The following is a 27,816-nucleotide window of genomic DNA, read 5'->3' as shown; positions in this document are numbered from 1 at the left end:
GCTTGCAGGTAAAACAGGAAAACATGACAGATTATCCTCTCTTTCATTACAAGCAGCAATATTAGAGCTTTACTCTATTAGTGCTCCCTAACTAGGTTTCACTGTCACTGCTACACTTTAATCTAAGGACGCTGTAATGTGCAATTTGCTTTTATATTAACACCACAGACCAGCTGATAACTTCACGGCACTGCATAGATAAGCGATGTGTTGCATCTGGTATAGAGATCTACCTTTCACACTGTAATTGGACCTGATGATGAATGGCGTTGTGGGCCTTAATGTGGCAGTATGGTTTCATCTCGGGGCCCCTGGCTCTCACTGGCTATTATCTCCATCCCGTGAGGATACACTGTGTCTGAGCCTTTGTTGGCTCTGTGCACCGAAGTGAAGGACCTAATCTATTTATCACAGGGTCTGCGTGACCACCCAGCCAGGCTGCTATATCGGATCATACCAGGCTCCCTTGTTCTGCTCCTCCAGGGAAGAATGAAGCGCAGATGTAACATGCGGCTTCACACCTGTCAAACAGCGCTGGCGCTGGTCATCCCCGAGGAGTGGAGCACAGGAGGGAAAACATTTAAATCTATTTTTTGTCATGGCTTTCTTTTTCTAAAGAAACTCAGATTCTCTCTTGTGACATATAGAATGTATTCCTCTGCAAGTGAGTGCTGAGGATGAATCGAAACATTTTCTAAAGTGAATGTATTGAGAACAAGACTAGGTTTGTGTTGTTTTATTGAAGGTTTTACAACTTAAAATATTTCTGAGCTTATCAAAAATGTATTATTTTATTGCTGAGATGATTTTTTTTCACTCTGCATTATTCAAGGGAGAAATTGTTGAATCATTGCATATAAGGGTGTAGCGATACAATAATCTCGCGATACGATGCAATATATAATATTCTGATCACAATACGATATGTGTCATGATATTTGATACGATTCGATAGGATTCGATGCACTTTTACGATTTTCTGAAAGATTTTAGAAGGACAGAGTGATTTTAGTGACATTTTGTGTTCCATAGACTTGGATTTAATTAACTCAAAACTGATTAAAAGCACCAACTACACAATACCTGACTCTGATTGGACAGCGTCTAACAGTCTACAGCTGGACAAAATGAATTAAAGATGCAATTAGAAAAATAGTTTCTGTCATTTAATTAATGTGGATTTGACATAAAACTCAAAGTTTCAACAGTGATCCAGGAGCTGAGAGGGGAGATTATCAGCCTCTGTAGACTCTCAATATGCAAATGATTGCATTTATGGTTTTCTTTTGGACATACTGTGATTACATTTTGGAGTAAAAAAAAGTCTTTTGGACTATAGGGAAAGGGCTTTTCTACCTTTGCTCCCGGAGTTGGCTGTTTACTACTACAGTAGCTGCTGGAGGAGTGGCTCTGCCTCACCCCATAGTGATCGACTCCTTGCAGCTGCGCGGCGCCTCCATTCCCCTGCTTGGATCTCTGAGTAGCTGCCTCTCAGACTGCCCGGATCTCATCGTACTCTCAGTCTCTGATGTCAGTTGCTAGTAAGAATGATCGATCTGCCATCGTCATCATGGCAATCCTCACTGCGCCCAGACTGCGGCTGCGGGTTTCCCCTCTTAGTTTTCCAGCTCAAAACAGAGCGCCACTGCATGCTGCGTGTTCATTCTTCAGGTAATCGTTTATATGCAGAACAGAAACCACTAAGCTACAAACAAATTACAAAGTGGATGCCACTAGTTGCTCTGATATCCAAACTTTGCATTAATTTTGCGATCTCACTTCTTTTGCCGCTACTCCATTCGCGCCGCTACTCCTTTCCGCTTCTCTTTCACGGTTACTTGTGCAACTTTACTTCATTTCTTAGCAACAAAATACAGCCCATCGTTACTTATTGAAGATTTGAAATTTCCAGAAACAAAGGAATCTAATATTGCGTTTCATTTTTTTGTGTTTGGAAGCTCATTCCCTTTCACATAACTGGGAAAGCCGGTTTTTCACATTTCTTTGACATTTGGAAAAATATGGTTTATTTATTTTAGCATGACTCCGGTTTCACTTAGCCTATTAACACAATTAAAAAACTGGTGTGTAGTTTATAATGTGCACTTTAAGCACAAGTTGAAAGTGAGACTGGGGGAGGTGGAGTCTTGCTGCTACGTTCTCACAAACCAGACATGTTAAAAAGACGGTATAAGCCTATGGACCCCTACGGTTTAAAGTATCAATACTTGCGGATGAAAAATCTATACCTTCCGAGGGTGGGAAAAATTGATAAATATTGTAGCATCGATATAATTACACAGCCCTAATTGCATACTAGTGGTTTAAAGCTGCAGCATGTAACTTTTAAACTATAAAAAGGTCTCTCTTTTTTTACATATTTGTTTAAACAGTCTATATGTCCTACACTTTAACGTGAGAGAAAATCTCTGACGAGTCGAGCTCCTAGCTGTAGTGTAACAAAGAGCAAGGGCTAGGTTGTGAGCACCTTATACACAAGTCAATTAACAGCACTAAGACCCTCCCCCTGCCTCTGATTGGTTGTTTCTGACTGAATGGTGGATTTCTCCAGATAGCATTCGGACCACAGGGAGGAGGCAGAGGAGTTTGAATTATTTTTTAAATTATTTTTCACAGATTGTCTTTGTCATATTATACTGTAGTGACAGTCCTAACAAATATGCACAAATTCTATTATTTATAAAAATTATATACCTCAGCTTCGATCAGTGAAGACGTTTATGAGGTGTAGCACCACCTACACATATTTTTGTCACTTTTGGTAAAGATTTGTCAAAATCTTTAAAAGAATGAATCGGTCTTTATAGGTTTTTACCTCCGTGTCACATCATATTACACCATATGAGAACAGACACGGATTACTACAGAAAAAGTTTTGCTTTTAATCAGCCGAATGACCCAGAAATCTTCTGATAGGATTTTTCCCCCCCACTGAGTACTTGTACTCTAAATACAATGCAAATTTTAATGACAACAATAAAAGATTAATTTGTTGAAATCTTTTGGTTTTTTTACACATTTTACCACAAGTATCAGTAAGGTGCAACTGGTGACATAAGCTTCTGATGAAAAGTAGAGAAAATATATGATTTGACTTTTGGTAAACATACAGAAATGTAATTTTTTTAATAGTATTTTTCTCAAAACTTTTTTTTATGTTATACTAAACACAGTTATAAATGTGTATATAATAAATATATTTTGCATGCACTTGATATAAAACTACATAGAAAAAAACTAAAAACAACATGTTTTTGCATGTTTTCACTCATAAATAAATTCTACATGTCAGTATAATTACTGTTGGGAACTGAGAGCACACTGTAGATCTGAGTTGGGTCTTTCAGCCTCAGCAGAGGCAGCAGTTCACACTTAATCAGCATCTTGAATGTGTCATTCGTCTCACATCCTTGGTGCTTTGCTTTGCCCTACAGCGCTGCATCCGAGTACAGTGTTTTATTTGGTGCTCATTACGCGCACTGCATGGAGACGACCAAATATTGAGTTTTTGCTGATGTTTCCATGGCGACACGCCACCGAATGGAAAGAGTTGAGGTGCACGGTGTACTTTGCCTTGAGTGACTGTATAGAACTGGATGACTCTTCCAGTCAGGATAGAGGATGGAGGCCATTTATGGAATCCACCTCCTCCGGCCTGCAGCCAACAGCCACAGCACATTTGTGTGCTACGTGACACTCTGATGGCTGTAAACTATGGCGGGCTGTATTTAATATTTAGGTAGTTTATACAGTTTATGTACACTTTTTTTGGGAGTATTTACCCTCTTGAATGGCAAACACTGGAACCTGTTATACATGAAGCCTGAAGACAAATGATTTGTCCCATTTTCAAGTAAGAGGGCTTAATTCTGCTGTGCAAGTGCGGAATTGCAATCCCATTAATTTAAATACACCAGGATGCCTAGATGTACATAATATTTGTTCTGCTGGCTGATGGAAATCAGAAAGCCACCGATTTTTCATCATGACATCTTAAAATGTGAAAGACATAGTTCCTTCCCTCTATTGTTGATATAAGCGCCGTCTGCTGTCACCGCCACTCCCTTCCCAACATAATGGAGCTTCAGTTGTCAATATGTGAATGTCCTGCTTTCAGGGGAAAATTAATCTCTGGTGACTAAAATTCATGATGAGATGTGTGAATAATTCACAGCCTCTTGCTTATCTGACCTTGAATTGTTTTTGTTTGTGTCATTTGTGTGTGCACACAACTAGCTGGGAAGTGCTGCGCTTCCTGCTGTCAAACCTGCGCTGGTGGATGGAGGAGTACTGCTTTGATGGCTTCAGGTTCGACGGCATTACCTCCATGCTGTACCACCACCATGGCATCGGTAAGATTGGTAGATCTGTGCATACACAAGGGAGACTTGCTTTCCTCTGTAACAACGGTGCAGTTTTTACTTCAGAATGCATAGAGTTGGAAAACAGACTTGGAAAACTGACTTATCTAACATACAGTTCGGAAAAATGCCTCAGTTTTAAAAGAAAAGAATAATAGAAAGTTTTTCACAGTTGTCTTTTACAACCATAAACTTCCTTGAGTTTGGATTTTTTGTGAAAGATCAGCATAAACTAATGCATGACTGTAGAAAACAGGGTGGAAAAAGATGCCCTGTTTTCACTTTTTTGACTAATTAAAATCTGAAAAGTATGCTGCATTTGTTTTGAGTGTTTGTCACTGTAATACCCAGAAATTAAATCGAGACCACAAGTTAAAATATCAGTATTTAGTTGTCCACCTAAACTGACAGACCAGGCACATATTAGAGAACCAACTGAAAGGTTCATAATGACTCTGGAAGACCTGCAGAGATCCACCTCTCAGGTGGGACAACTATTAGTCATGCTGTCTAAATGCATGTTTTTTGAAGAAGTGGCAATACAAAGTTGTTGCTGGAAGAAGCCATAGTTTGTTGAAAGACAGGTTGGTGACAGAGCAGACAAGTTGAAGAAGTTGCTTGAGTCAGAAAATGTCAAAGCCTAAGCTTTTCAGCTTACAGGCAGAAGCACAATGTGTGATGTAAAACTATCGCTGCATACTTAACACATCATCCCTGTAGGTAAATATGATAGTGCAACATGATATAGTGTGGATGGTTTTCTTCAGCAGAGACAAGGAAGGTGATCAGAATTGATTGGAACTTCTAGCAGGACAGAAACCCTATAGTCAGAGCTACAGTAGAATATTTGAGATGAAAGTGTCTTCATGTCGTAAAATGATAAAAAAAATCCAAGTTTGGTCAAAAATCCAATTTGGAATCTCTAGCAAAACTTCATGTTCAGAGAATTGTCATAAAAAGTTATATTCATACTTTTCCAGATGCTTGTTTTCTTAAAATAATATGAACATTTCATAATTTTTCTTTCTCTGTGTATTGGTTTGTGTTGGTCCATCTTGCAAGATCCCTGTAAAATACTATAAAGTTTGTGCTTGGAATGAGAAGAAGGTCAACATGTATGGATACTTTTTCAATGCAGTGTAAACAAGTTCCTTTAGAATTGAAAACTTACTAATGAGAAAAAGGTCAAAGGGTATTAATACTTTTTCAAGGCAGTGTAAAGCAGTTCCGCTTGAATTGGGAACTTAGTTTAAAGCAATCAGCCCAAAATGCTGGAGGTAAAATTTGACAAACGGAGGAAGTGAAAATAGTTGTATCACTTTAAAAAATAGATCTGGTCAGTTTGGAAGTTGGGGTGGAAAGCATGATGAGTGTTCACTGTGTGGGTGTTTACCCTTTAGGCACTGGCTTCTCGGGGGACTACAATGAGTACTTCGGCCTACAAGTTGATGAAGAATCTTTGGTGTACCTGATGCTTTCCAATCACATTCTCCATAGTCTTTATCCGGACTGCATCACTATTGCAGAGGTAAAAACTCACATCGGCCCACGTTTTGCAAAATGCACTGCCTGTAGCTATTATTAATTAAAAGCACTTATTAGGCAGGCATATCCTACTTATTTCTTTCCCGTTGCCGTAATTAAAAGTTAATGTAAAAAAAGCAATCTGGATCAGTGTTTTTTTTATGTTTTTCTAGCTCAACACATAAATTATACAGCCTGTAGTAATGGGATTTGGGTTTACACAAAAAAGTAGTTTTACACAGTAAGACTTCTCTGCAGGATGTGTCTGGGATGCCTGCCCTCTGCAGAAGAGTGGAGGAGGGAGGACTGGGCTTCGATTATCGACTGGCGATGGCGATTCCTGACAAATGGATTCAGGTAGGGGGGTTTTGTTCACTTGAATAGATTCTTTTCACAAACCAAATCATCAGTTAAAATTCTAGAAATGAACACTGTGATCATTTAAAATGCTGTCAAATGCATTTGTCACATGAATTTGTCACATGTGAATAATTTATTTTATTGTGATTTTATGTGGAAGATCAACACAAAGTAGATTATAATTATTCATGGCAAAAAAAATTATGCGTGGCATTCAATTTTTATTACAAATGGAAATCTGTTTGTCTTCAGCTTCAGTGTTTTGGAGTTCACTTCTAGCTTTGCACATGTGGAGACTGACATTTTTGATCAGTTTGCTTTAGAGGCTCAAGAAAATTCAGGTTGGATGTACTTTTGATAGTAGAAATTTTCAAGTGTCAGACTTGAGAATTTGTGAATCAGAAATTCCATAAACATAAAGTCCAGACTTTACAACTATTCTAAAATATGAATAAGTTTAAATCATTCCATTGTGGCTCTGGAGGTAAATGTCTTGCGAGAAGGAAATCTTTCTTCCCAATTTGACATCTTTTGTCCTGTTCTTAGATTTCTCCATCTTCCCATCAGCTGTCTGCTCTAGCATCCCACAGCATCATGATATTTAAATTTAAATTTGTGGACATGAAAAAAGTGAAATAAATCCAGGGAAGTCATATCATGACTATTTTAAATAAGTGCTGCTCTTCCATAAAACGGATAATAATGTATTTGGTTCTTGAAATCATGACACACATCCTTACAGCTGCTGGATTCATGATGGTAAACACGTCTGTTTTTTGAGTGGTTTTATAGAAGTGATGTAAAACAGAGTCTTGTGCTGAGTATTTCTCTTGTGTCACCTGAACCGGCCGAAAGAAGCTTAAAGTGTTTGCTCTTCTCAAAGATTTGCTAATTTATTTTGCTTTATTCTCCCATGATTCTTCCTGCTGTGCACAAGCATTTTTTACCCAGCAGAGACATAGCTGTGAATAAATGTGTGACACATGCAGTTATTATGAAAGAAATAAAAGCACACAGTCATCATTGTGTGATCAGTAATTTCTGTCTTTACATACCTGTAATTTTGTGGGAAGAGGAATAAAGATAAACTTAATTATTTTAACATAAAGGTCAACTTCCAGGCTTCTTTATTGGAACTTGTAGAAAGGCAGGCTGTCATCTCATGTATTAACTTGCAATGTATCCTAACATGGGATTGCCTCATGCACTGTTCAAACAGAATATTATTAATATCATATTTATCTAGTCAGAATATCCATAAAGATCATACTCTCCCTTTTTTTACACATTCCTGCAGAATCATCAGAGAGAAGCAATTTATTGTTTTACTCTTAAACAGATCAGCCTACTTCCCCTGCTTCTCTTCAAAGATTATTTTCTTGAGCACAAATTGTTTTTTTTTCTATGAACTGTCTTTGAAGCCTGTGACCTTTCATGATAGCTTGAGTTCATAAGATAGAACATTGTGAAGAGCATCACTATTAAACGACACTGAATAGAAACATTCTGAAAATACATTCTTTATGAGATTAATTGTCAATATGTTGATATTGACTTATAATATGAACTTTATTAATTTCCATTGGGAGGTCAGATAAATCTTGATTGGTCTTAGAAAACTGCTGTGTATTGGAAACCATGTGAAAACTTTGTTTTCTTAGCAATGTCTTGCAGTGAAAAGATTTTTGTCGTGGAAAAAAAACTATTTCCAAGCACTGTTCAGGTGAAATCATTCAATCCGGTTTATTCATGTATTGTGCACAATACAGAGAGCTTGTAGGACAATCAGTAATGAAGCAGTTCTGGATGAAAGCTCTGCCAGTCAGAGCCAACACATGAGTTTTATACAAAGGGATAAGGGATCCTAAGCATGGGAAACAGACTGGTTCCCATGCAGCTTTGAAAAACAACGTCCAACCTTGTACATGTAACCAAAATAGTTTAACTTGGTGGGAATATACTGGAACTTAGAATAAACATATAGCAATACAACTAGCAGGTGTAACCTTACTTTAATTTTTCCACTACAATTTTATTTATTTTTTTTGCAGATTATTAAATACAGCTCGATCTAAAATTATTTATACACCTGGTATTTTTAAATGAGTCTCATTCAATACATGTATTCTTGATTAGAAACTCGAGCCAGTTTTACAGTTTATTTTATTTTATTTTACAGTTTAGTTTATTTTATGCTGCAATTAATATTGCAAAATTAATCAAAATGAATAGAAACAAGTGATTGAAGTATGTGTCTAATGAGTCTACAAAATTTATGAAATTTACTTTTCTAATTAAACTTGTGAATTGAGTTATACTATTATGCCCACTATTGAAGTAGGTTTAAGACCTGTTTTATAAATGTTTTCATTTTATTACAATAATTTTATTTTAATTAATGACCCGCTCTCCCTTTGCAATCAAACTCATTCTTTTTTTTTTTACATGACAGGAGCACTGTCAAGAAATGACAAGATTATTCAGTGTGTTACCACTCAACGGCGCATCTGTCTGCAGGCGAAATAATGGGCACCAAACATTCACAAATCCTCCACAACAACTGTTGAAGCACCCTTTAGTTGGACACTTCAGTCCGAACTGCCACTGCGAAAGTGCTTAATAGCCCACAATGGGAAAACATTGTTTATAACTGTTCAGTCATCAGGTCCGTAACTTTATGATGGTAAAGCCAAGTAGCGGAGGGAGGGAGTTGGATGGAGGTGGAGGGATTTAACATGCACACCCAATCCTTCATGCACAGATAAAGCTGTTTATCTCAAATCTTTCTCCTGCTGTTTCTAGATGAGCTGACACACTGTCAGAATGTTTGTGTTCTGACGAAGGCTGTTTTGATAAAAATGCCACCGATTTATTGTCGCTTTAAAACTGTTTTTTGTTGTTGTTTTTTTATCACCAAGTATTTTGTGTAATTGCGCAGTCAATTTGGAATATATAAAAATATAGCCAGGCAGTATGTTATGTAGGGACATACGTGTACAGGTTCGGCTGCCGGATGAGTGAAGATTGTTCGGCGTGTGCATGCGTGTGTGTGTGTGTTTGTTTGAGTGTAGAGGCTTGAAGAAAAGCGCTGATTGCAGAATAGCTAAAAAGGTTGGCTGTTGTAACGTTTTCATGGAAAGCATATTTCTTTGCTATGGGTCCACAGCGAATTTTAAAATATTTACTCATATTTTAGGGTTGGGGAGGGTTGGGGAGCAAGATGGAGAGTATGACCTCAGCTCAGCATGCATGCACTACGGCTTCTTGTGTTTCCCAACGGGGGGAGTCAATGCATCGTTAATCAAGTCTGTCTCTCACAGCGGTTGGTTTTACTCAGCGTCGGGTTTGAAGGGAGGAGAAAAGGAGGTGAGAGATCTAGTCCACGACTTGACCTTCCTCTATATGCTGGAAGTAGCTGTGCAGCCTGCAGAGCATGTACCTCCGAGGCTTCGCTCAATTTTCCCGAGAACCCTTCTTGAGAGGTTGCTGTTGCATTTGCTTACTGCATTGCAAGCCTTTTTTCCCCCCCCCCGTTTGTTTGGTGTTTGTTTTGATGGTACTCATTGTTACATGTTTTAATTAAATTTGTAACCTCCCTAAGGAGAGTGGATGCTGGAGGCAGAGCAAAAATGTTCTCCATATCTGTGCAGGGATGCATTCATATGAACATGCTGTGATATAGTCAGTGAAGTGCATTCAGGGCTAGCCTTGCCTCTTCTCACAGAGTGTCAATTAGGGAGGGATTTGAATGGACTGAAGTGGAGCCTCCAGTGAGGTATATGTTGCAGAAAAGGAGAATTGGAGCTGGAAGGGAGGGCGAGACAGGAGGAAACAGAAGGAAAGAGAAACAAAGACGCAGAGCAACAGAGCTGCGAGCTTATTTATAGATTCACATGTGTGCACGGATGAATCTCTTTCAGTTCCTCGGCTGGGGCCCCCATGCTGTGTTTTGTCCTCAGCATGACTGATTGATATGACTCATTTACTGGCTGCAGAAGGCTGTTAGGACCAACAGACTGTGAAAAATTAAGATGTCCTAATGAGAAGGACCAGATAAGGCGCAGTGGCACAAGTTGGGATGATTCGATCTGATTATGACCATAAAATGCTGTCACTCCTAATGGATAATGTTACAAAGCTCTCTAATTTAACAAGCACCCTTCCCTCAAGCTACAATAGATTGAGATGTAATTGAAACAATTAGAGGCAGAGGAGAAAGAGGGCTCCATGGTGGCGGCTAGGAGATGAGAGGTTGATGCTGAGAATTCGCCGGCATCCCTCCGCTTCTCTCGGCTGTTCAACTTGAATGACCTCCGAGTCAATTGTCTCAATTTTTCCTTCTGTTCCTCCATTTATTTTAATTGAATGAAAATATCAGTCTGAACAGCTCTCCCTTATTAGTTTCAGGGGAGGGAAAGGGAAAGAAAAAAAATCTATTTCTTCTCTGAGTCACTCCGCTCTGTCCATCATGCCAGAAACACTTTCAATTAATATGACTTAATAAAATTCAGGCTGTCAGCGAGCAATGATGGAGTTCGGCTTGTTTACGTAAACATGCCGCGGGCTTTATCGCCAGCCTTTCGCTCCGACCTGCTCGGCTGGTGTCACCCTCTGCACGCCTGCTTTTAACAGCAGCAGCTTTTCAGTTTTGTCCAGCTTAATTGCACTTTGAGGCCACCTGTGTGTGGTGTTAACGGGCTTTCGGCAAGGCTTTTTATAGCAGAATCTGTGACATGACCCAAAGTGGGCCTTTTTAGTTGAGCAAAGTCCACCGATGTTTCTGTTGGCAAAACCTTTTGTTAAGCAGTGAAGTTATGTGGATGTTTGTGTTGGAGGACGAAGCGGTGCATGCTTTCTTTGATCTATTTTTTAACGTAGCCCAACCAGTAAAAATGACTTTTCACAGCTTTCCTGATGAAACTTTTAAAGTTAAGAGGAAGATTATTTTTGATTCTAGTCCAAGGAACTGAACTTAAAATAGGAGATTTATAAACATTAAAATTAAATGTTAAAAAAAAAAGTGTCCCATCCGCAGGTCAAAAGACTGGGAAGAACTCATGTTGAGTCCATTCCATGCTTGGACAGATAATTTGTTCTTTTTTAAACTCTGCAACACACCATTTCCAGCCAATAATTAATAAAAAAAAATTTAATTTCCCTCTGTGTTTAATAAAGTATATTCATTCATTCATTCATTCATTCATCCATTCATTCATTCAATAAGCGGCGGATAGCATTTTCCCTTCTATGACTGAAGTTATTTTTCTAAAAAATTGTTTTTTTAATATTTTTTAGTATCTTAGTCTTATATTTAAAAGTGTTTGACCAAAATGTAACGAACAAGCAAAGAGGGTAAATACTGTCTTCATGACGTTGTAATAAATGTTGACGGGTTAGCTTAGGGGAGCTGAAAAGCAGAGAATCAGTAGAGATTTGATGTCAATGCATAACAGCTCATTGAGCATTCACAATATAGGAGTGGCAGTGTTTGTATTATATGATGAGATGTCCGCATAGGGAAAAAAAACTGCTGTTCAGATCAACCTAAGAATGTAAAATGGGGCTAAAAGCTAAACCTTTCTCCGCCATTAAATCCTTTCCAGCTTTGCGTGAGAGCCTCTTAAATCAGTCACAGCATGCCAGTGGCAGCAAAATGACCTCATCCTGCACGGCAAGACTTTTTTATTTTATTATTTTATTTCTAGCTCTGTCTAATTAATCTGGGCACTCTGGTTGGCTCCTGACAGCAGGCTTGTAAAGTAAGATTTGTGCACTGCTCATTATCATTGATGAAGTGGAGTGTCAGCGGTGCCAGGAAGCTCGGCTGGCCGGGGCTGATGCGGGTGAGCTGGTGGTAGGGAAGTCATCAACCCGTTCACTTCTGTCTCTGCTCCGACAGTCCCACTCCAAAATTAATTGCTCCCAGACCACTTTTGCGGTTGAATTGAATTGTAATGATTCATAAAGAAGTGTAAAATGTCTGATTGTAAGTAGATGTGGAGGCAGCCTTGATGATCTCTCGGGGACTGCTGGTAGATTCATTTGTTCAAGAAAGGCCTTGAGGAGACATAAAATTTTATCAGTTGTTATGTTTGTTTTTTTAAAACTACATTTGTGTATTTTGTTTTTGTGTATAACTACATATTAATAATTCAGTGTTGGTATAGGAAGCACACATTGTGAGTAGAAATATCATGTACTTTATAACAATACAAACACAGAAATTTTAAACAAAAATGCATGACATAAGCTAATTTATTTTATTTAAAATGGCTTATTAAACATCTCGTAGTTCTTTCTTTATTGTTACTTTGCAATAAATAAATTAATTCACTTGTTCCATTTGCAATGGACACTATAACAATTATAGGCCAAACTAATTTGCGATGCATGTCCCCATGTGCTGTTAATAACATACAACAATCCAAAAGACAATAAAACAGTAATAAAAAATGTCATACATAACATAAATTCTAAAATCAACATCAAACAGACCACAATGATACAAGAGCCATCATGGGCTCACTAACAGAAAAACTACACTCGCCAACTGCCGATATTGATTTTAGCCATTTCCATTTTTTTTCTGTAGGAACTATAATTCACAGTTTTCCAGACCTAGTCTTACTTCATTCACTTTTTGAAAAAGGTATTTTTAAATTTTTTGGTCAACCCAAAAACTGCCAGTCCTTGGCTAGTATATTCTAATTCAAGAATTACAATATTTGGTATAGGGTTGCTTTGAAGAGAAACACAGAACAAGCAATTAGTTGCCTATTTTTAAATAGTCGGATTGTTTGTGTTTTTTACATTTTAGTGTTGATATTTTATATTGATCTTATCTTAAAGAGTTTCTAAGTGTGTAGCTCTAGGATTTGAAAACATGTCAGCCCTTCAAGGTGTTAAAACCGCTGAGATTCGGTTGCAAGTATAAAAAGAATTGCCCCAGTAAATGTCTTTGGTGGCAATGGCAATGACTATAGCCACACAAGGCAAAGGTGAAGAAAATTGAATGTGAACAGATGGTGATATAGAGAGGCGTATTGCCTTTATTTAGGGGGACCAGTCAGTTCATCTCAGACATATTGATCGGCACAATTTACTCTCTTTACTCAGAGGATTATGGCTCTGTAGAGTAATATAAAGGTTTCCTGACGTGTCAATCAGCTGCCACTGCCAATTCCACTGAGCAGACTTCAGCCTGTCTCTGAAATGGGTTTGCCGAGTCACCCACCTCTCAGACAGCTGCATGTCAATTGCCAAGGATTCTTGGAGGACTTTTTTTTCATATTCATAATGATTCTTGCCCTGCGACAGACTGGCGACCTGTCCAGGGTGTACCCCGCCTCTCGCCCGGAACGTAGCTGGAGATGGGCACCAGCAACCCTCCCGACCCCATTAGGGACAAGGGTGAACAGAAAATGGATGGATGGATGGATGGATAATGATTCTGTGGGTTTCCAGACTTCCTCATCTTGATTGAATTATCTTTGTTCTTGGTGCGCTCACATGATCTTTTTCCCCACCCCGTTACTTTGTTGTTGCTTTTGTATACTTTTTGTATACAGCGTTTGAACAAATTCTTTATTGTGATACCATCTTGAAAGACGTGCCTTGAATGCATGCTTTCGTGACCTCTTGTCTTCTCCTGACCTTTTGGAAATGACTCAATTGGCAGTAAGCGAGCATGTTGACTTGCCAGTGCAGTGCCACCGGTTGGATTTATTGTTGAATCCTTCCATTGGATGAGAGGTTCTGACCTTGCCCATCTTGGGTTTGGAGAGCTGATGCCTTACTACCCATGGGCTGTAGTGCAGTTATTAAAAACTCCATTACCACCATTTATAGGTAGACATAACTCACAGTGCGGATATAGAGATGTCAAAACAGAGATTGATCTTGGTAAGAAGTGTAACCCAGAGAAAACTTGGGAAAGGTAGAAAGTCTGCCGGAACTGAAATACTGAGCTGAAGGCATCAGTCAGTCTGAAAAGATCTTTCAGCTATACATCTATCATACCCTTTTTCAATAAGCCCTCTCTGTCATTGTGTAGATCCTGAAGGAGTTAAAGGATGAAGAGTGGGACATAGGCAATATTGTCTTCACGCTGACCAACAGGCGGTATGGAGAGAAGTGCATTGCATATGCAGAAAGCCATGACCAGGTACTCATTTAATTCTATCTCACTTTACACTGCATGTAGTCAGCATCTTTTTCTGCTGTGAATAATGAAATATCACACACATTTTCAGGCCCTGGTTGGTGATAAGACCTTGGCCTTCTGGCTAATGGACAAAGAGATGTACACCAATATGAGTACCCTGGTTCCCATGTCGCACATCATCGACCGTGGAATGCAGCTGCATAAGATGATCCGCCTCCTCACACATGGCTTAGGTGGAGAGGGATACCTGAACTTTATGGGTGAGTCATCACTGTAACACAGAGAATCTATAGTTACAGGGGTGTGTAAGTTGCAATTTTTGCCAAAATATATGAAAAATATCAACTTGTGCCATGTTTTTATTTTGTCTTTTATTACCGCTGCAAATAGAGGCAACGTCCAATTAAAAATGCTGGAAAATAACTACTGATAAGACAAACAATTATTTTCATTTTTTTTGCTGCACCATGTTATAAAGAATGAGACCTGATTACTTTTATTTCAAAAAGCACTTCCTGTGCACAGCATGATAATAGCTTGTCTGACATGCACATTTACTAGTGGCTTCCCATTACATGCTACAGCACAGTTCTACTCTGCACGGCTCTTCCCCGCATCATTTTCTACAGCAGACAGTAATTTCTCAACCTGCTCCGCTCTCGATAATCCCACTGTCTGTGAAGCTTCAGTAGCATAGATGCTTAAATTTCCTGCATCTGTTGGCATTAATAAGGCTTACTTGTATTTATTTTCTTTTACTTTTTGATCTGAGGTTTGTGAGCTGGTTGGTGATTGATTTAAGAATTAAAATATAAAATCACTATGCTTAATCTGTCTTTTTAGTAATAGTTAACTAACATGATTTCTTTAAATTTAGAAACATAACATTTTTGATGCACCTAAAGAATAAGATGAGGGAGTACTTGTTGAATGAATTGTGTCTGAATAATCTTATTCAGTGTCTTTCCTTCATGTTATTTTTTGTGATCGATTGAAGCCAAAATTTAAACTGAAATAAAAAATCAAGGTATTTGTTCAGTTTTGAATAAGTTTAGAAATGCAACTATTGCACAATTTTGCAGCCACAGTTACGGTCAAGTTACTGCCATCTGCTGATATTCTTATCTAAGAGATGTTGTAATGCAAAAATAATTTGACAGATTGAAAAAAACACACAAAAAAAGAACTGCTTTACCACCAATAATATTGTCCTGAAGGGAAAGACCTGGCTAGTGGATTTGCATAGCACATTTACCCAATTAAAAGAAACTGAAGGGCAGCATTTAAATTTTTTTTTAGTCCAACATTTTTTTAATGAATGAACTAAAGATAAACCAAAGCAAGATGCTGCTGCCTCCATAATTAACAGCAATACTGGTGTCAACCAGGTAATGAACATTGTCTGTTTTTCTTCAGAAATGAATCTTCTCTAATCTACAGAGCATCCCTATTTTTCCATACTTTTGTATTTATTTGTAATGGAGATAAGAGGAACTTTTGGGACAGTGATGCTGCATCTTTTTTGTACCGTTATCCCAATTTGTGCTTTTATACAATCAGATTCTGGAAGTATACAGACAATTCCTTTGACTTTATTGCTTAGTTTTTATTCTGATATGCCAACTTTCACAGGAAGTTTGAACAGTTCCAAATCCTGTTCAGTTGACTGAATTTAAATCAACTAAACCTAAATCAACTTGCAAGATCGTCTCAAGGATGATCAGTGGAAATCATTGATACTTAATATAATCTATTATGTTTAAAATTAAAGGGTTTTATACGTTCCTAAATTACCCAAAACATTTTTTCGGTGTGTTATTGTAGACTATTTCGTCGAGATTAAAGGAAGATTGAAGGAACAACACTTAATCAGTTTTAGAATACATCTGGTGTAAATATTTCAAGTTTGCACCGTTATTGCATTTTGTCTTATTCATTGTGTGAGCTGACAAAACGAGTCATTCTGCAGTGAACTTTGATGTCGCCCTCCCTAATTAGGTCATGTTTTACAATCAGGGCACATATTTGTGTTGTTCAGGTGACATTAAAATGCCGAAGAGGTGATCAAGGTCATTACATGGCAGCTCACACTTTTTTCCTCTATTGAAACAGGCGAGGAAAATGCTTTTGGATCCCTGTCATGCACTGTAATCCAGCTGCATTTGAGCATTTGCCCCCAGGCAGACACAACGCTCCCCTAAGTGTTCAATGAACAGATAGAAAAATACATTTACTCTCCTGTCTTTTACAGGCAAGCAGGCGGTTTAAGACAAGCTGCTGCACAGGGAAGAGCAAACAAACATTTCTTTAAAATAAATAATTCAACGGCTTATATGGAGATTGTATATATGAATGCTTCTTTTTGTGGGCAATGTATTTTAATTACTGTTTTTGTATTTTTCATTAGTTGTTTAATTTCAAGGTTAGCTGCATCACTTTTTAAAACATGAATTTTATTCAGTCCCATAATAATTTAAAAGAAAATGCAACACAAAGAGCTCACTTGTATAATTTGTTGTTTCCTTTTCATAAAATGTGTGTGTGGAAGAGCTGATTGGAATCACAAGAACCTCTTTGAAGTTGAGTTGACCCCACTTTCCTGAACTGCTTGTGAATTGTGGGACAAAAATCAGATAGATTGCTTTTATTCCCTAAATGGATCCACTCTGCAGTCACTGTTGAGATGCACCTCATTTGCAACTCATCATCTGAACCAGAGCATGACTTTATCTGCTCCTGCTGGTAAAGATAATAAAGTCATAATTAATTACATACCGTGGGAAGTTGACCTTGACTGAAAGGAATGCAGTTCCTTGATTTTGAAACACTCAGATTTAACGTAAATTGTAATGCACCTTTGAATGCATTACAAAAATATTCACACTCCTCGAACTTTCCTTGACATTTTGTCTCATTACTAACCAAATTTTAAATTTGGTGGTGATCATAGGTGATAGACCAGCACAAATTATAACATAATTGTGTTGAACAAAAATTATTCACTGTTTTTAGCAAATACTCATTTAAAAAGGTGTGGCAAACATTTGTATGTAGGCCCTTTGAGACAATGCTTAGGAGAATCAACTCTTGCTCCTTTTAAATCTGCAAATCTTGTGGTGTGTAATGCTATAAGTCTTTAAATTGAAATGTTTACCTATTCTGTATGTGGCGCATCTGGGAATTAGATTTGGATTTGAACTTGGACCTGGTCTTTCTGTCACCATTCCATTGTAACTTTTGTTCATGGTTATTTTCCTGCTGGGAAACACTCAATTAAACAATGTCTTTCTTTTTGCCACTCTTGCATGATGGCAACATTTGTAAAGCACAAAACTTCCATGGATACTCCTCTGGAGGAGAGTTTAGATCAAGCCTAAAAAACCAGACCCGGCATGCAGGCTCTGTGTCCAATCTCTATCTGACAAAATCCAGCAGTGTAACTTCTACAGTTTTTAGCTTTTGGTTAAGACCTTCCAGCTCCATTTTGTCTCCATTTTGGCTTGTAGCTACAGGGTGAGTAAATTGCAAAATTACCTGGGGTGTGTGAGTGATAGGAGCGGAGTTGTGTTCACATTTACTGTGCATTTACTGCAGTGCTGTATTCCTGTACAGTCTAATGAACTTCTGCACCTGACTTTTAACTGAGTAAGTATCCAAATCCTCTATTAAATAACAACTTTATACAGCGCATTGTCGTTTTCTCCTTGCTGTATATATTGTAGGCTTATTAAATGCACCATAGAAACCTTAGCCCGACCCAATCATCACGTAAACAATTTTACATTTTTATCAATCTCGAATATTTTTTTTTATTTTACTTTGGTCATAAATCTAAACTCTACTCTAGAGTAACCATGGGATTTTTGGCTGTGTCTGACTTCTGAAGGCAGTATGTTGCATTAGATTTTATGGAGGGACACTAGTGTAGATGGTGTTGAATAGAAATGGACCCTAGATTGGAGATTTATTTCCATCCACGAGAGGATTTGGTTCCCTGGTCTTAACTGAACTCTTTAGTTCAGGCAGATATTTTTACCTGCCTGGATTTCAGCACAGGTCTCTGTTCCCCTTGGTGGTGTGTGTTACTGTAAGATTTTCCGCTACTTGGATGAACGTGTTGGAGAGGTTTGGACAGAGCACAATCAAAACAGCTTTTCTCTTTGGATAGCTCTAACTGGACAGCTTTTAATGATTAGAATGTCAGAGGATTGACCCCTTGTGGGTTGCTGAAGAACAGTTGAAAGTAATTATATCTGATTCTTTGGCAAAAGCGTTGCTGAAAGGCACTCTCTGCTGCTCTCTTGGTGCTTTGACTCCCCCACGGATTTCTGTGCCACATTCATTTTCAGTTAATCATTACAGATTCAGAATGATGAAGGGATGAGTGATGAATACCTTCAAAGTTTATTTGACAATGATCTGATTAAGTCCACTGAATTTCTATAAAACAAACTATGAAGTTGCACCCATTTGAACTAATCTCAAACTTATACAACTTTAATTACATTTAAAGATGTATTTAGTAGCATTTACAAAGATTGTATCTGATGATAGATACAGTGTCCTTTTTAAAATGACACCTCAGCCTGACAAAGTCATAATGTTACCCCTCTCAATATTAAAAGGTGCATTTCATAGATGATTTCAAAAGCACAATGATTGCTTAAGAGGTTGGAAAGAACTTTTAGAGGCTTGAACTACTCTTGAAGTAAATGTCATCCCCACCCTTTCGGGACTGTGGAACGGTTTGCACTCACATGTTGACTAACATGTAATCAAAGGGAAAGGCCCTTTGAATGAAAGCATGTGGAGATCCTTCCTAAATCTGAGAAGTAACTAAATATTTCTGCTATTTTTATTCATACCATTTAAACCATCTGTGTTAATTCCTGCATTACACTATTATTCCATTTTGCAAACAAATGTACAATTATTTAACATAAATTTATCCTAACTGGCCTTTCCATTGCTTTTTTTAGTTAATGTCACACACTGGGCTCATGTTTGTGGCAAATTACAGCCAAGCAGGGCTTTTAAGATTCTTGATTGGGTGGCAGTCTGGTAAGTTTGCAAGCACAAGATGCATTTTCAGAATTAACCTAAGTAAATTAATGTTGATCATTTTTCAAAAATATTTTGGTTCACTCTTTTCTATTTCCTAATGTTTGAGTTTTAAGAATATCTAGAACTAGTGCTATTATTCACTGGTACACACTACCAGCACTTTAAAATTTTACCTCACTATTTTCCAGAGGCCGGTGTGTACCAGGACTTTTTCCGGTGTTGTAACAGGTGTTAACAGGTCTGCGTTTCCCCAGCAGTATGTTCACCCCCCCTACAGCTCCACCTGCACAAGCAGCAAAAAACCTGTATGTGACACCAGCAGTCTTGGCTTTTACAGACAGCATCTTATGGGAGGTATTGTCAAAAAATGTGATAAACAAGACTTACAAAACTCAGAAACGGAAAAAATGGGACATGGAACAGAAGAAAGAAGTAGATGTGATTCAGGGCATGAAAACAGAGACTCCAGCACTCAATAGTAGAAAATCAAGGGCTTATATGATTGGTAGACCTGGTGAAACATGGGGATGATGAGACGGGTGAATGACACAAGTGATTATTACTGGTGAGCGTGAATACAATAGAAACGGGAGGCAGACTAATAACAGGAGAGAAACTAAAGAGGATATAATAAAGTATGCTAACACAAAGTACAAAATTCAAGAACAAACTAAAACTAAATAAAAAAAGAATAAACATATATGGCAAGACCTATTCAGTAATGATTAATATATGGGACTGAACAAAACATGGTAAGAGAGAACTGAAATGAAACACAGAACATCATGAGAGGGAAATAAATATTCAGGGAGGGAAACACAACAATTAGCTATGAAATAGACCTCAAAGAAAGAATTAGGAAACTGTGAAGCATTAATCATCCATAAGAAACAATCAAACCGAAAGTCAAAAACCCAAACACAAAACAATTATGGTACAACTGTGAAAGCTCAAACATCCAAGTAAACACAAAGTAGTGTTCTGTCATCTATCCGTCAATCTAGATAGATAAATGGATATATATATATATATATATATATATATTTACATAATGGGTAAGATGATATTGCTAACGTGCCATGGGCTGGTTGAGGCCAGACATAATACTGAGAAAAATACATTTTCACAGACCACAATAATAACAAAGGATTTGTCACTTCTTTGTGTTTTAAAGAAATATATTTTTTCTGTTATTTTTCATGTCAATGTTAACGCCATGAAGCTATGAACAAGTAACTCTTAAACACTTTGAATTTGACTCGTGGGTTTGATTAAAAACTAGCTTTGTTCTTTGTAATTTCTGTACAAGAAAAGTATTGCTCTACAGATTAATAGACAGATCTATATAAATATATCTCAAACGTTTCTATTCCATATTTGTATGACATTAAGAGAAATACTCGCACTTTTTTCCGAATTAATTAAAGCACTGTCTAGAACTGATGTATATTCTATCAAAGTGTAAAGATGTACAACCAGACCAAATAATTTAAATTTTTCGAATTAAAATGAATTCTGACTCACAAATATAATGTTACTATCCTATTAAAGTAAGGCTATAGGTATTTCATCGTGAACAGTATTAAATCAGAGAACTGAAGAGTTAAAATATGCTTAAAGTGGCTCTTGAAATGTTTCCAAGTTTAGGCCATTGTGAGAGTGTTTGGGGAAAATACTTTAGGAGAAAAAACATAAGAAAATCAAGTAAATCTGAGATGACTTGCCATGTCACTGGATCAATAATGGCGGAGTCATTTAGCCTGTGCTAAGCAAGAGCAAATTGTTTGAGCTAGCAAATCAATTTGAAGTGCATAGCCTAGAAAAACCATTCATTTACTCATGACCACTAGCAAACACCACAGAGCAAGAGGACACAGGGGGTGTTCACATTCTGTGTGCTGCTGGATGGATACAGTAAAAGATGTTGGAGCGTCAATGACATTAAAGCACCAAATGGCGTGGCGCTAATGAAATGCTTCAGTGGGTTTATCATTACATCAGCAGGGACAAAATGAAAGTGCTCTCACTTCCTGACTTTCAGGGCTCACGGAGACTTAAGATAACCTTGCAGATTTACAGTCTAAGTCTCTGAGCTGAAACTTCTCCCACCTCTTTGCATTCACAGAGGACTACAGTGCAACAGGCAGCCATTATATTGCAGCCTTGAAGAGTGAATTGAAAACCAGCACTTCTTTCTCATACATTTCAAATGTATAATCCCTCTTAGAGCTGACTATTCTTGCTTGCTTGGGGATTCGGATGAGTGTGCCCGTCCCGCCTCTGCTGTTTAACCAGGAACAGTTTTTTAATGTGCAAACTGGGAGTGGAAGAGACATTATCATAATACCATGAGATAAATCTAGAACAATTCCTAATAATCTGAGTATAACATCTGTAGCTTCTTTTTTTGTTGTTGTTTTGCACTGCATCTAAAACCTGTTGTGACTCTTGCCCTCTCATCCCCTCATTGATCTTCCTTTGCCAGAATCCCTCCAATGGAAAACACATTGATCCTTGGCTCCTTCTTGTGCTGCTAATTACTGAGGGGACTGTGTCACTGTCAGGCGGTTAACTGATGCAGGGCTGTGCAGACAAGTAATGGGACGTGCCAGCTGAAATGCTGTCTGACATAACTATGTGGAGGCATAACTGGTTCTACCTGTAATGGCATAATTATTTTTGATTCTTATTGAAACTAACAAAAAAAAAATCTAATTAGCATTATTGCCCAACAGGTCTATTTTGCAAATTTTAATTTGTTTGAAAAAAAATTCCTTAAGGCAGTTTTCAGTTGTTCATTTATAGAGGTCGTTTTAGAGTATTATTAACTAGGGGGCTAATAAGGTATTAACACTGCAATACTTGTCACTGTCAAAGTGATATTTGCCCTGACAATTCATATTATTCAGCTAATCTCAGTAGTTCATTTTGTCAAGTAAAGAAGAAGCAAATACTCCAGACACTGCATATAAAGGAGTGCTATATGCTTTACATCCTGTCTGTGAGACTTTTATTTTGAAGTAAGATGAGAGTAGTAAGCTGTTGAAAGACTGAGTTTATAAATGTTCTATTCAGTTTGTCTTGAAAATTTGAGCATTGATTTGGGAATGATAAACATTTTCACAAAAAGAGATACTAATGCACTTTCAGCTTCTATTTTCAATAGAAACTGCCAGAAATTCTAATGAACAGTTTACTTTTGTAATGCTGTGTTACGTTTGGGGTATTTTAAAGTTACAATGGAAAATGTTAGGCACAACATAGCAAGGCATGTTTATTTGCATAGCACATTTCAGGAACAAGACAACTCAAAGTGGTTTATATGATGAAAATATAAAACAACAAAACCAAAAAGAATTACAGATCATTGACATAATGAAGACAAGTATTTAAAAGTTGGAATGCAGACAAAAATTAATGATGTTCCAGTTCATTTTAATTGAAGGCAACTCTTAACTTTGGCTTAGAGGGAGTTATTAAGTAAAATTGACTTTTTGAGCTTTATGTCATGTTGCAATATCATTCCCTCATCAAAAACTATACTTCCTGTCATTCGGGAAAGCCTAAATGCTTGCTACCACAAAGTGCTGCCTATGTACACAAAGCTCCATGTTCTTAAATTTGAATTAGACATGTTTACTTAAATGGGATCTTAACCCTGTGAATAAATGCTGCCCAATCTTAATGTCTATCCGTATCTCCCCTGCAGTTGTCAGATGATTCTAGGTTGATGTTTGTCCCAAAAGATGTTTTAGTACAAACAAAGACACACTTTCGTTTACTTAAGTTCTTTGTAGATAAGCTCCAAACTAAATCCATACTTAGTACTTTGACAAGAACATGAGCTGTCAGATAAAGATTGAAACAATTCCTCAGGTTTGCTTGAAAAGACAATAAAACTGATAGCAAAATTCTACTGAGCAATAACAGACTTACACTTATTTGTTTTGGGAAGCTGCAACAAAGCTAGAATGATATTTTAATGATCACAAACAATCATTTTATATCACACTAAAACACCTGGTGTTATATGTCTGGTGGCAATGCTAGTAATATCTAATGTTGGCTTTATTTATGTGTACATCAGGGTGAGAATCCATCACAGCTTCTTCCTGGACAGTATAATACACTGTCTGCTTTATTTCTGCTCTGGGCAGGCAGACGAAGGTGATTATTACGGTGATTAATGCAGGCAGATGGGAGGAACTGTGCCGTGTTATTGTAGCGAAGAGGGAAATGATTGGAGGTGTGTCAGATGTAGTTCTTTAAAGCTGAAATCAAAAAAGGAGTCAAAGGCTTCCATGGGTTGCCGTATCAACTTCTGAAGCAAAGCAATCATCTTGGCTAGACTTTAGGAAGTACAACATCTGAAAATTGAAACGGATGAAAGAACTCTGTGTACATGTGCTGTTAATGAAGTGTAGCTTTTTAAAGAGTTGCTTATCAGAGCTCTGGCCTATACCTTAGCTTTGTGTTTTTTGCTAAGAGAATTATTTTCTGTCTTAAACCTTTTTGTTTTTCTTCCTGAATTTGTGTGTGTTGTGTATATCTGGCTTCCTTTTTCCTGTTATGGCAGAAAAAAATTGATATGACAAGGACCGCTACTAACTAATTAAAGGAAAATCCCTCATGCAGCAGTTTAATACTTTGAAATGCAGCACTATGCAAAAACCAACCCATTATTTATTTCCACAGTTACTGCAAAAAATATTCATTGTGAATATTCAGTGAGATTTTATTGTTTGCTGATCCATGTTTCAGGTCAGGTCTTTCCAGCAGGTGACATAAACTGCAGTTTCAGTTATTTTCATTAAGACTTCCTTATATTTATTTTATCTTTGATATTACTTCAGTTTGAACGGCAGTCGAAAAAATGGTTTAAGTGATTTTTAAGATGCAAGTCTGAGATTTGAACCTGAGTCGCACTTGGGTCCAAAACAAAGGCTGAAAACTTGATTTAGACATGTTCTAAAAATTTGATTTGACTTATACTCGCACAGTAAAAATAAGAATACTTGACTTTGAAGATTCACCACTTAGACTCTAACTTAACTTAATACATTTTTTTTAACTATTGAGATAAATTTTTGAAAAAACTCATTGTTAATGATTGTTAAATTTGGCCTATATGGCAGTATCTTGACTTCATATGTACTGATGGAAGATGCACTAATCAACATTCTTGTTCCAGCTGTATGATTGCATTATTTCCTGGTCTGATCACCTGTAAAATTGCTTCACTGAGCTGTGTATTGTGTACCTCAACCAGATATAATCCTTCTGAAACCTTTCCAGGTATCTTAGTGCATGTGTGCATTATGAAAACAGATGAGAATGTCAGTACATTTACAGGTCAAGAGGGGGGGAAAAAGTTTTGGCCCAGATAATGGTGGCATCAAATTTCCTCTCACGGGTAAATAAACACCTGCAGCACACTGCATGCCAATTCAGCCAGTATTTGTAGAGAAATAGCTTTGCTACAATACAAAGTCTGCAGGGTAATATTTAGATACCATTAAGTAATGTATGTGTTAGCCATCTGTTGAATTGTACTTTAACTATTTAACTGGACAAATAAAACATTCACATTTCTATTAGTCACTGACAATAAATGAAATCCCAGTAAAATGAGTTGTGTAGGTGCAGGGGCACCATTCTTCCTACCTTGACCTGTAGGGCTGTAATGTTTTATAGAGATTTCTCAATAGTACATAATCTTTGATAATTTTGCAATTTTGAGAGGACCTCATGTTCAGAAGTTGCTCTGAATTGCATCACAAATGGATAGACCCCAGATGGCCTTCATATCTATGGAAAATGTTTGAATACCTGTGTAATGCATTTGTGCCTTGCGTTTCGGTTGGAGTTTCATCAGTGGTATGTAAAGTCACTTTGTGATAGCTTTTTTTTGTAGTTTGAGCTACACACCACAGAACTGATCCATTTTATTCTTGCTTCTCTATATAAAAAAAGGACAATGCCTTTGTGGTAGCTCTCACTTCGAGATGTACCATGTGCAACTCAGTGCAACACAGAGACCCTTTCCCCTAGGGCATGCTGAAAGTAATACTGGGAAATGTAGGAACTCAAACGTACTGTAGATATTTACAAGCCAGTGTGATAGAGGATGCAGTAAAGTTATGAAATATGCATTAAACACCTCATATTGATGTTTGACATCTGAGTGTATTTTTTCTAGCAGAGTTCCCTGAGGTGATCGTATACTTCATTTTTAATGTATTACTTCGAGTGGAGAATCTAGAACAGAGCTTGAAAACATTATTCTACGCCTCTCTTTGTGTTTCAGTGTATGTAAAAGCCTTCTCAGCCCATAGAAAACAATGCTTCCTTTGACTGGCATTATTTGATGAGAAAAAGTAGTTGTTTTTTTTAAAGAATGTAGTTTTCCTTGCATTTTCAGGTTATCATGCAAAGTAAACAGAGTGGTATTGTCTAAATCTAGTTCTCCAACTTGAAGAGAGGAAAGCAGACTAGTTTCTTGTGTTCTTTACACAGAAATCAAATCTATTGAGATGTCTACTTTATATGGATACGTTGATTCATGTTTCTTAATTTAAAATAAATTTAGCTCTGTAATAGAAGGAGAAGTTACTTTGTCTTTGTCTACTGTGATCACAATCTTGATGCTCAAGAGTGTTTACTTCTCCAAATGTAAAATGAGATTATTCTAACTGGGGTAACAGAAATTGATTTGAGGAGAGAAACGGGTAATGATTGATATGGTTCCAGGAAGTTGGGCTTAAATAAAATGTCACAACTGTGTGTGTAAACAGGTTTTGGTAATAGGGACATTATGGACATCTGGTCAAATGATGCAGCTTTGTTCTGCATAAAAAGATGTTTAAAACATTTTATGCCAAATGTGACAAATACAATCCGAACATGGAACTTGAGAAGAAGTGGTTAGATGATATTGAGCTAGAATGTGAAAAACTGAAGAGATTGAAACGTTCCCTGGCCCCATCCATCATCTTATCACTGGATTAACTTTTAATAAATAAAGCAGAAAAAAAATGTAAGGATGTGACAGAAACATCCTGGACTAAATCCTGGTCCACTGCCAATGACTATTTCTATGGATTATGAACAGTAGATTAGGGGGAAAATATCAACTTTTATTTATAGCCCTTCTCATGTTACACATGATGCTTTGTGTGAATTGTGCTTGCTACTCGTGGACCAGTGTCGTTACACAACATTTTAGATTAGAATATATAATCATAGCTGGACCTTCATCTTTCAAAGATTAAGAGAATGCTCTAAAGAAATTAAATATTGCATTTACCAGCATATTTTGCTGCTTCATTAACTCCACTGTTACGCGCATAGAACGACAGCAAAATGTAATTTAGCTTATTATTGATGTGGTCTTTTCTGTGCTTTACAGTTACTGAGGGCCTACAAATTGTGTATTTGACTATTTTTAAATAGTAATTTTTCTGTTTCTGTATGTTGAGAATGTGGTCAGGGATGAAAAGACCAGGACATCATGTACACATGAATTATCACAGATCGTAAAACATAACTGTTACTCATTTCTGAAACCTATAATTATTCTGGATATGCTTGCAGGAACGCTCTTTTCAGAAGGCGACATTTCTTCTCTGAGTTGGCTTTTGCAATAATGCTTTTTTCAGACAAAGTAGAAGGACCAAATAAAACAAGATTTCAGCATCTGTTTCAAATATACATGCCACATTCATCTTGATTTCTCATCTGTTGGTAACCAATGAAAGGTTATCCACTCAGACAAGTACTGTAAAGAGGCGAGCAGGTTAACATTTATATGGACTAATGAATTTGACAATTTTTTATATTCAGCTGTGAATGTATGGTGTGCATATGCTTCTTTGTTCAGTCTGTGATGTTATTTTATTTCAAAGGTGCAGTATGTAACTTTTATTAAATTACTGTTGTTAAAACTGTCACCTTGCCATGGTAGCATGATATGAAATAGATGATCTGTGAAAAGATCAATCGGCTCCACCTCCTCCCTGAGCTACTATTGTCGTCTGAAGAAATCCACTGCTCCTGGTTTGCCAAGACAAGCAAAAACAACCAATCAGAGCCAGAAGGAGGGTCTTAGCACTATGTATCTACCTCATGTTCTCACTGCTAAATGTGCAAATGGCGGAGAAACAACTTACCTTTACAGGAAGACAGTTTACCTGCCGTCTTCATCATTGGCCATAATAACTAGCCTGAGGATTCATAACATGAAATAGCAACGACACACTGACAGGTGACTGACAGCTCTAAACCCTCCTCCTGGCTCTGATTGGTCGTTTCTAGTTAGCACAG

General features: G+C 37.3%; 1 protein-coding gene across 2 annotated transcripts in view; it reads left to right on the top strand.

The window, feature by feature from the left end:
* The window catches only part of gbe1b (glucan (1,4-alpha-), branching enzyme 1b), a 116,068-nt gene that overhangs the window by 43,478 nt on the left and 44,774 nt on the right, over positions 1-27,816 (top strand). For both annotated transcript variants that reach the window (XM_028044699.1, XM_028044700.1), the window contains 5 exons: positions 4,258-4,373; positions 5,783-5,910; positions 6,165-6,263; positions 14,320-14,430; positions 14,519-14,690. In XM_028044699.1, coding sequence (XP_027900500.1) covers positions 4,258-4,373; positions 5,783-5,910; positions 6,165-6,263; positions 14,320-14,430; positions 14,519-14,690 — 626 coding nt within the window. The remainder of the gene's footprint in view (positions 1-4,257; positions 4,374-5,782; positions 5,911-6,164; positions 6,264-14,319; positions 14,431-14,518; positions 14,691-27,816) is intronic.

This window comes from Xiphophorus couchianus, chromosome 18 (genome assembly GCF_001444195.1).
Source record: "Xiphophorus couchianus chromosome 18, X_couchianus-1.0, whole genome shotgun sequence".
Taxonomy (NCBI): domain Eukaryota; kingdom Metazoa; phylum Chordata; class Actinopteri; order Cyprinodontiformes; family Poeciliidae; genus Xiphophorus; species Xiphophorus couchianus.
Note: the sequence above shows the minus strand (reverse complement) of the source record. Positions and strands in the feature narration are given on the sequence as shown.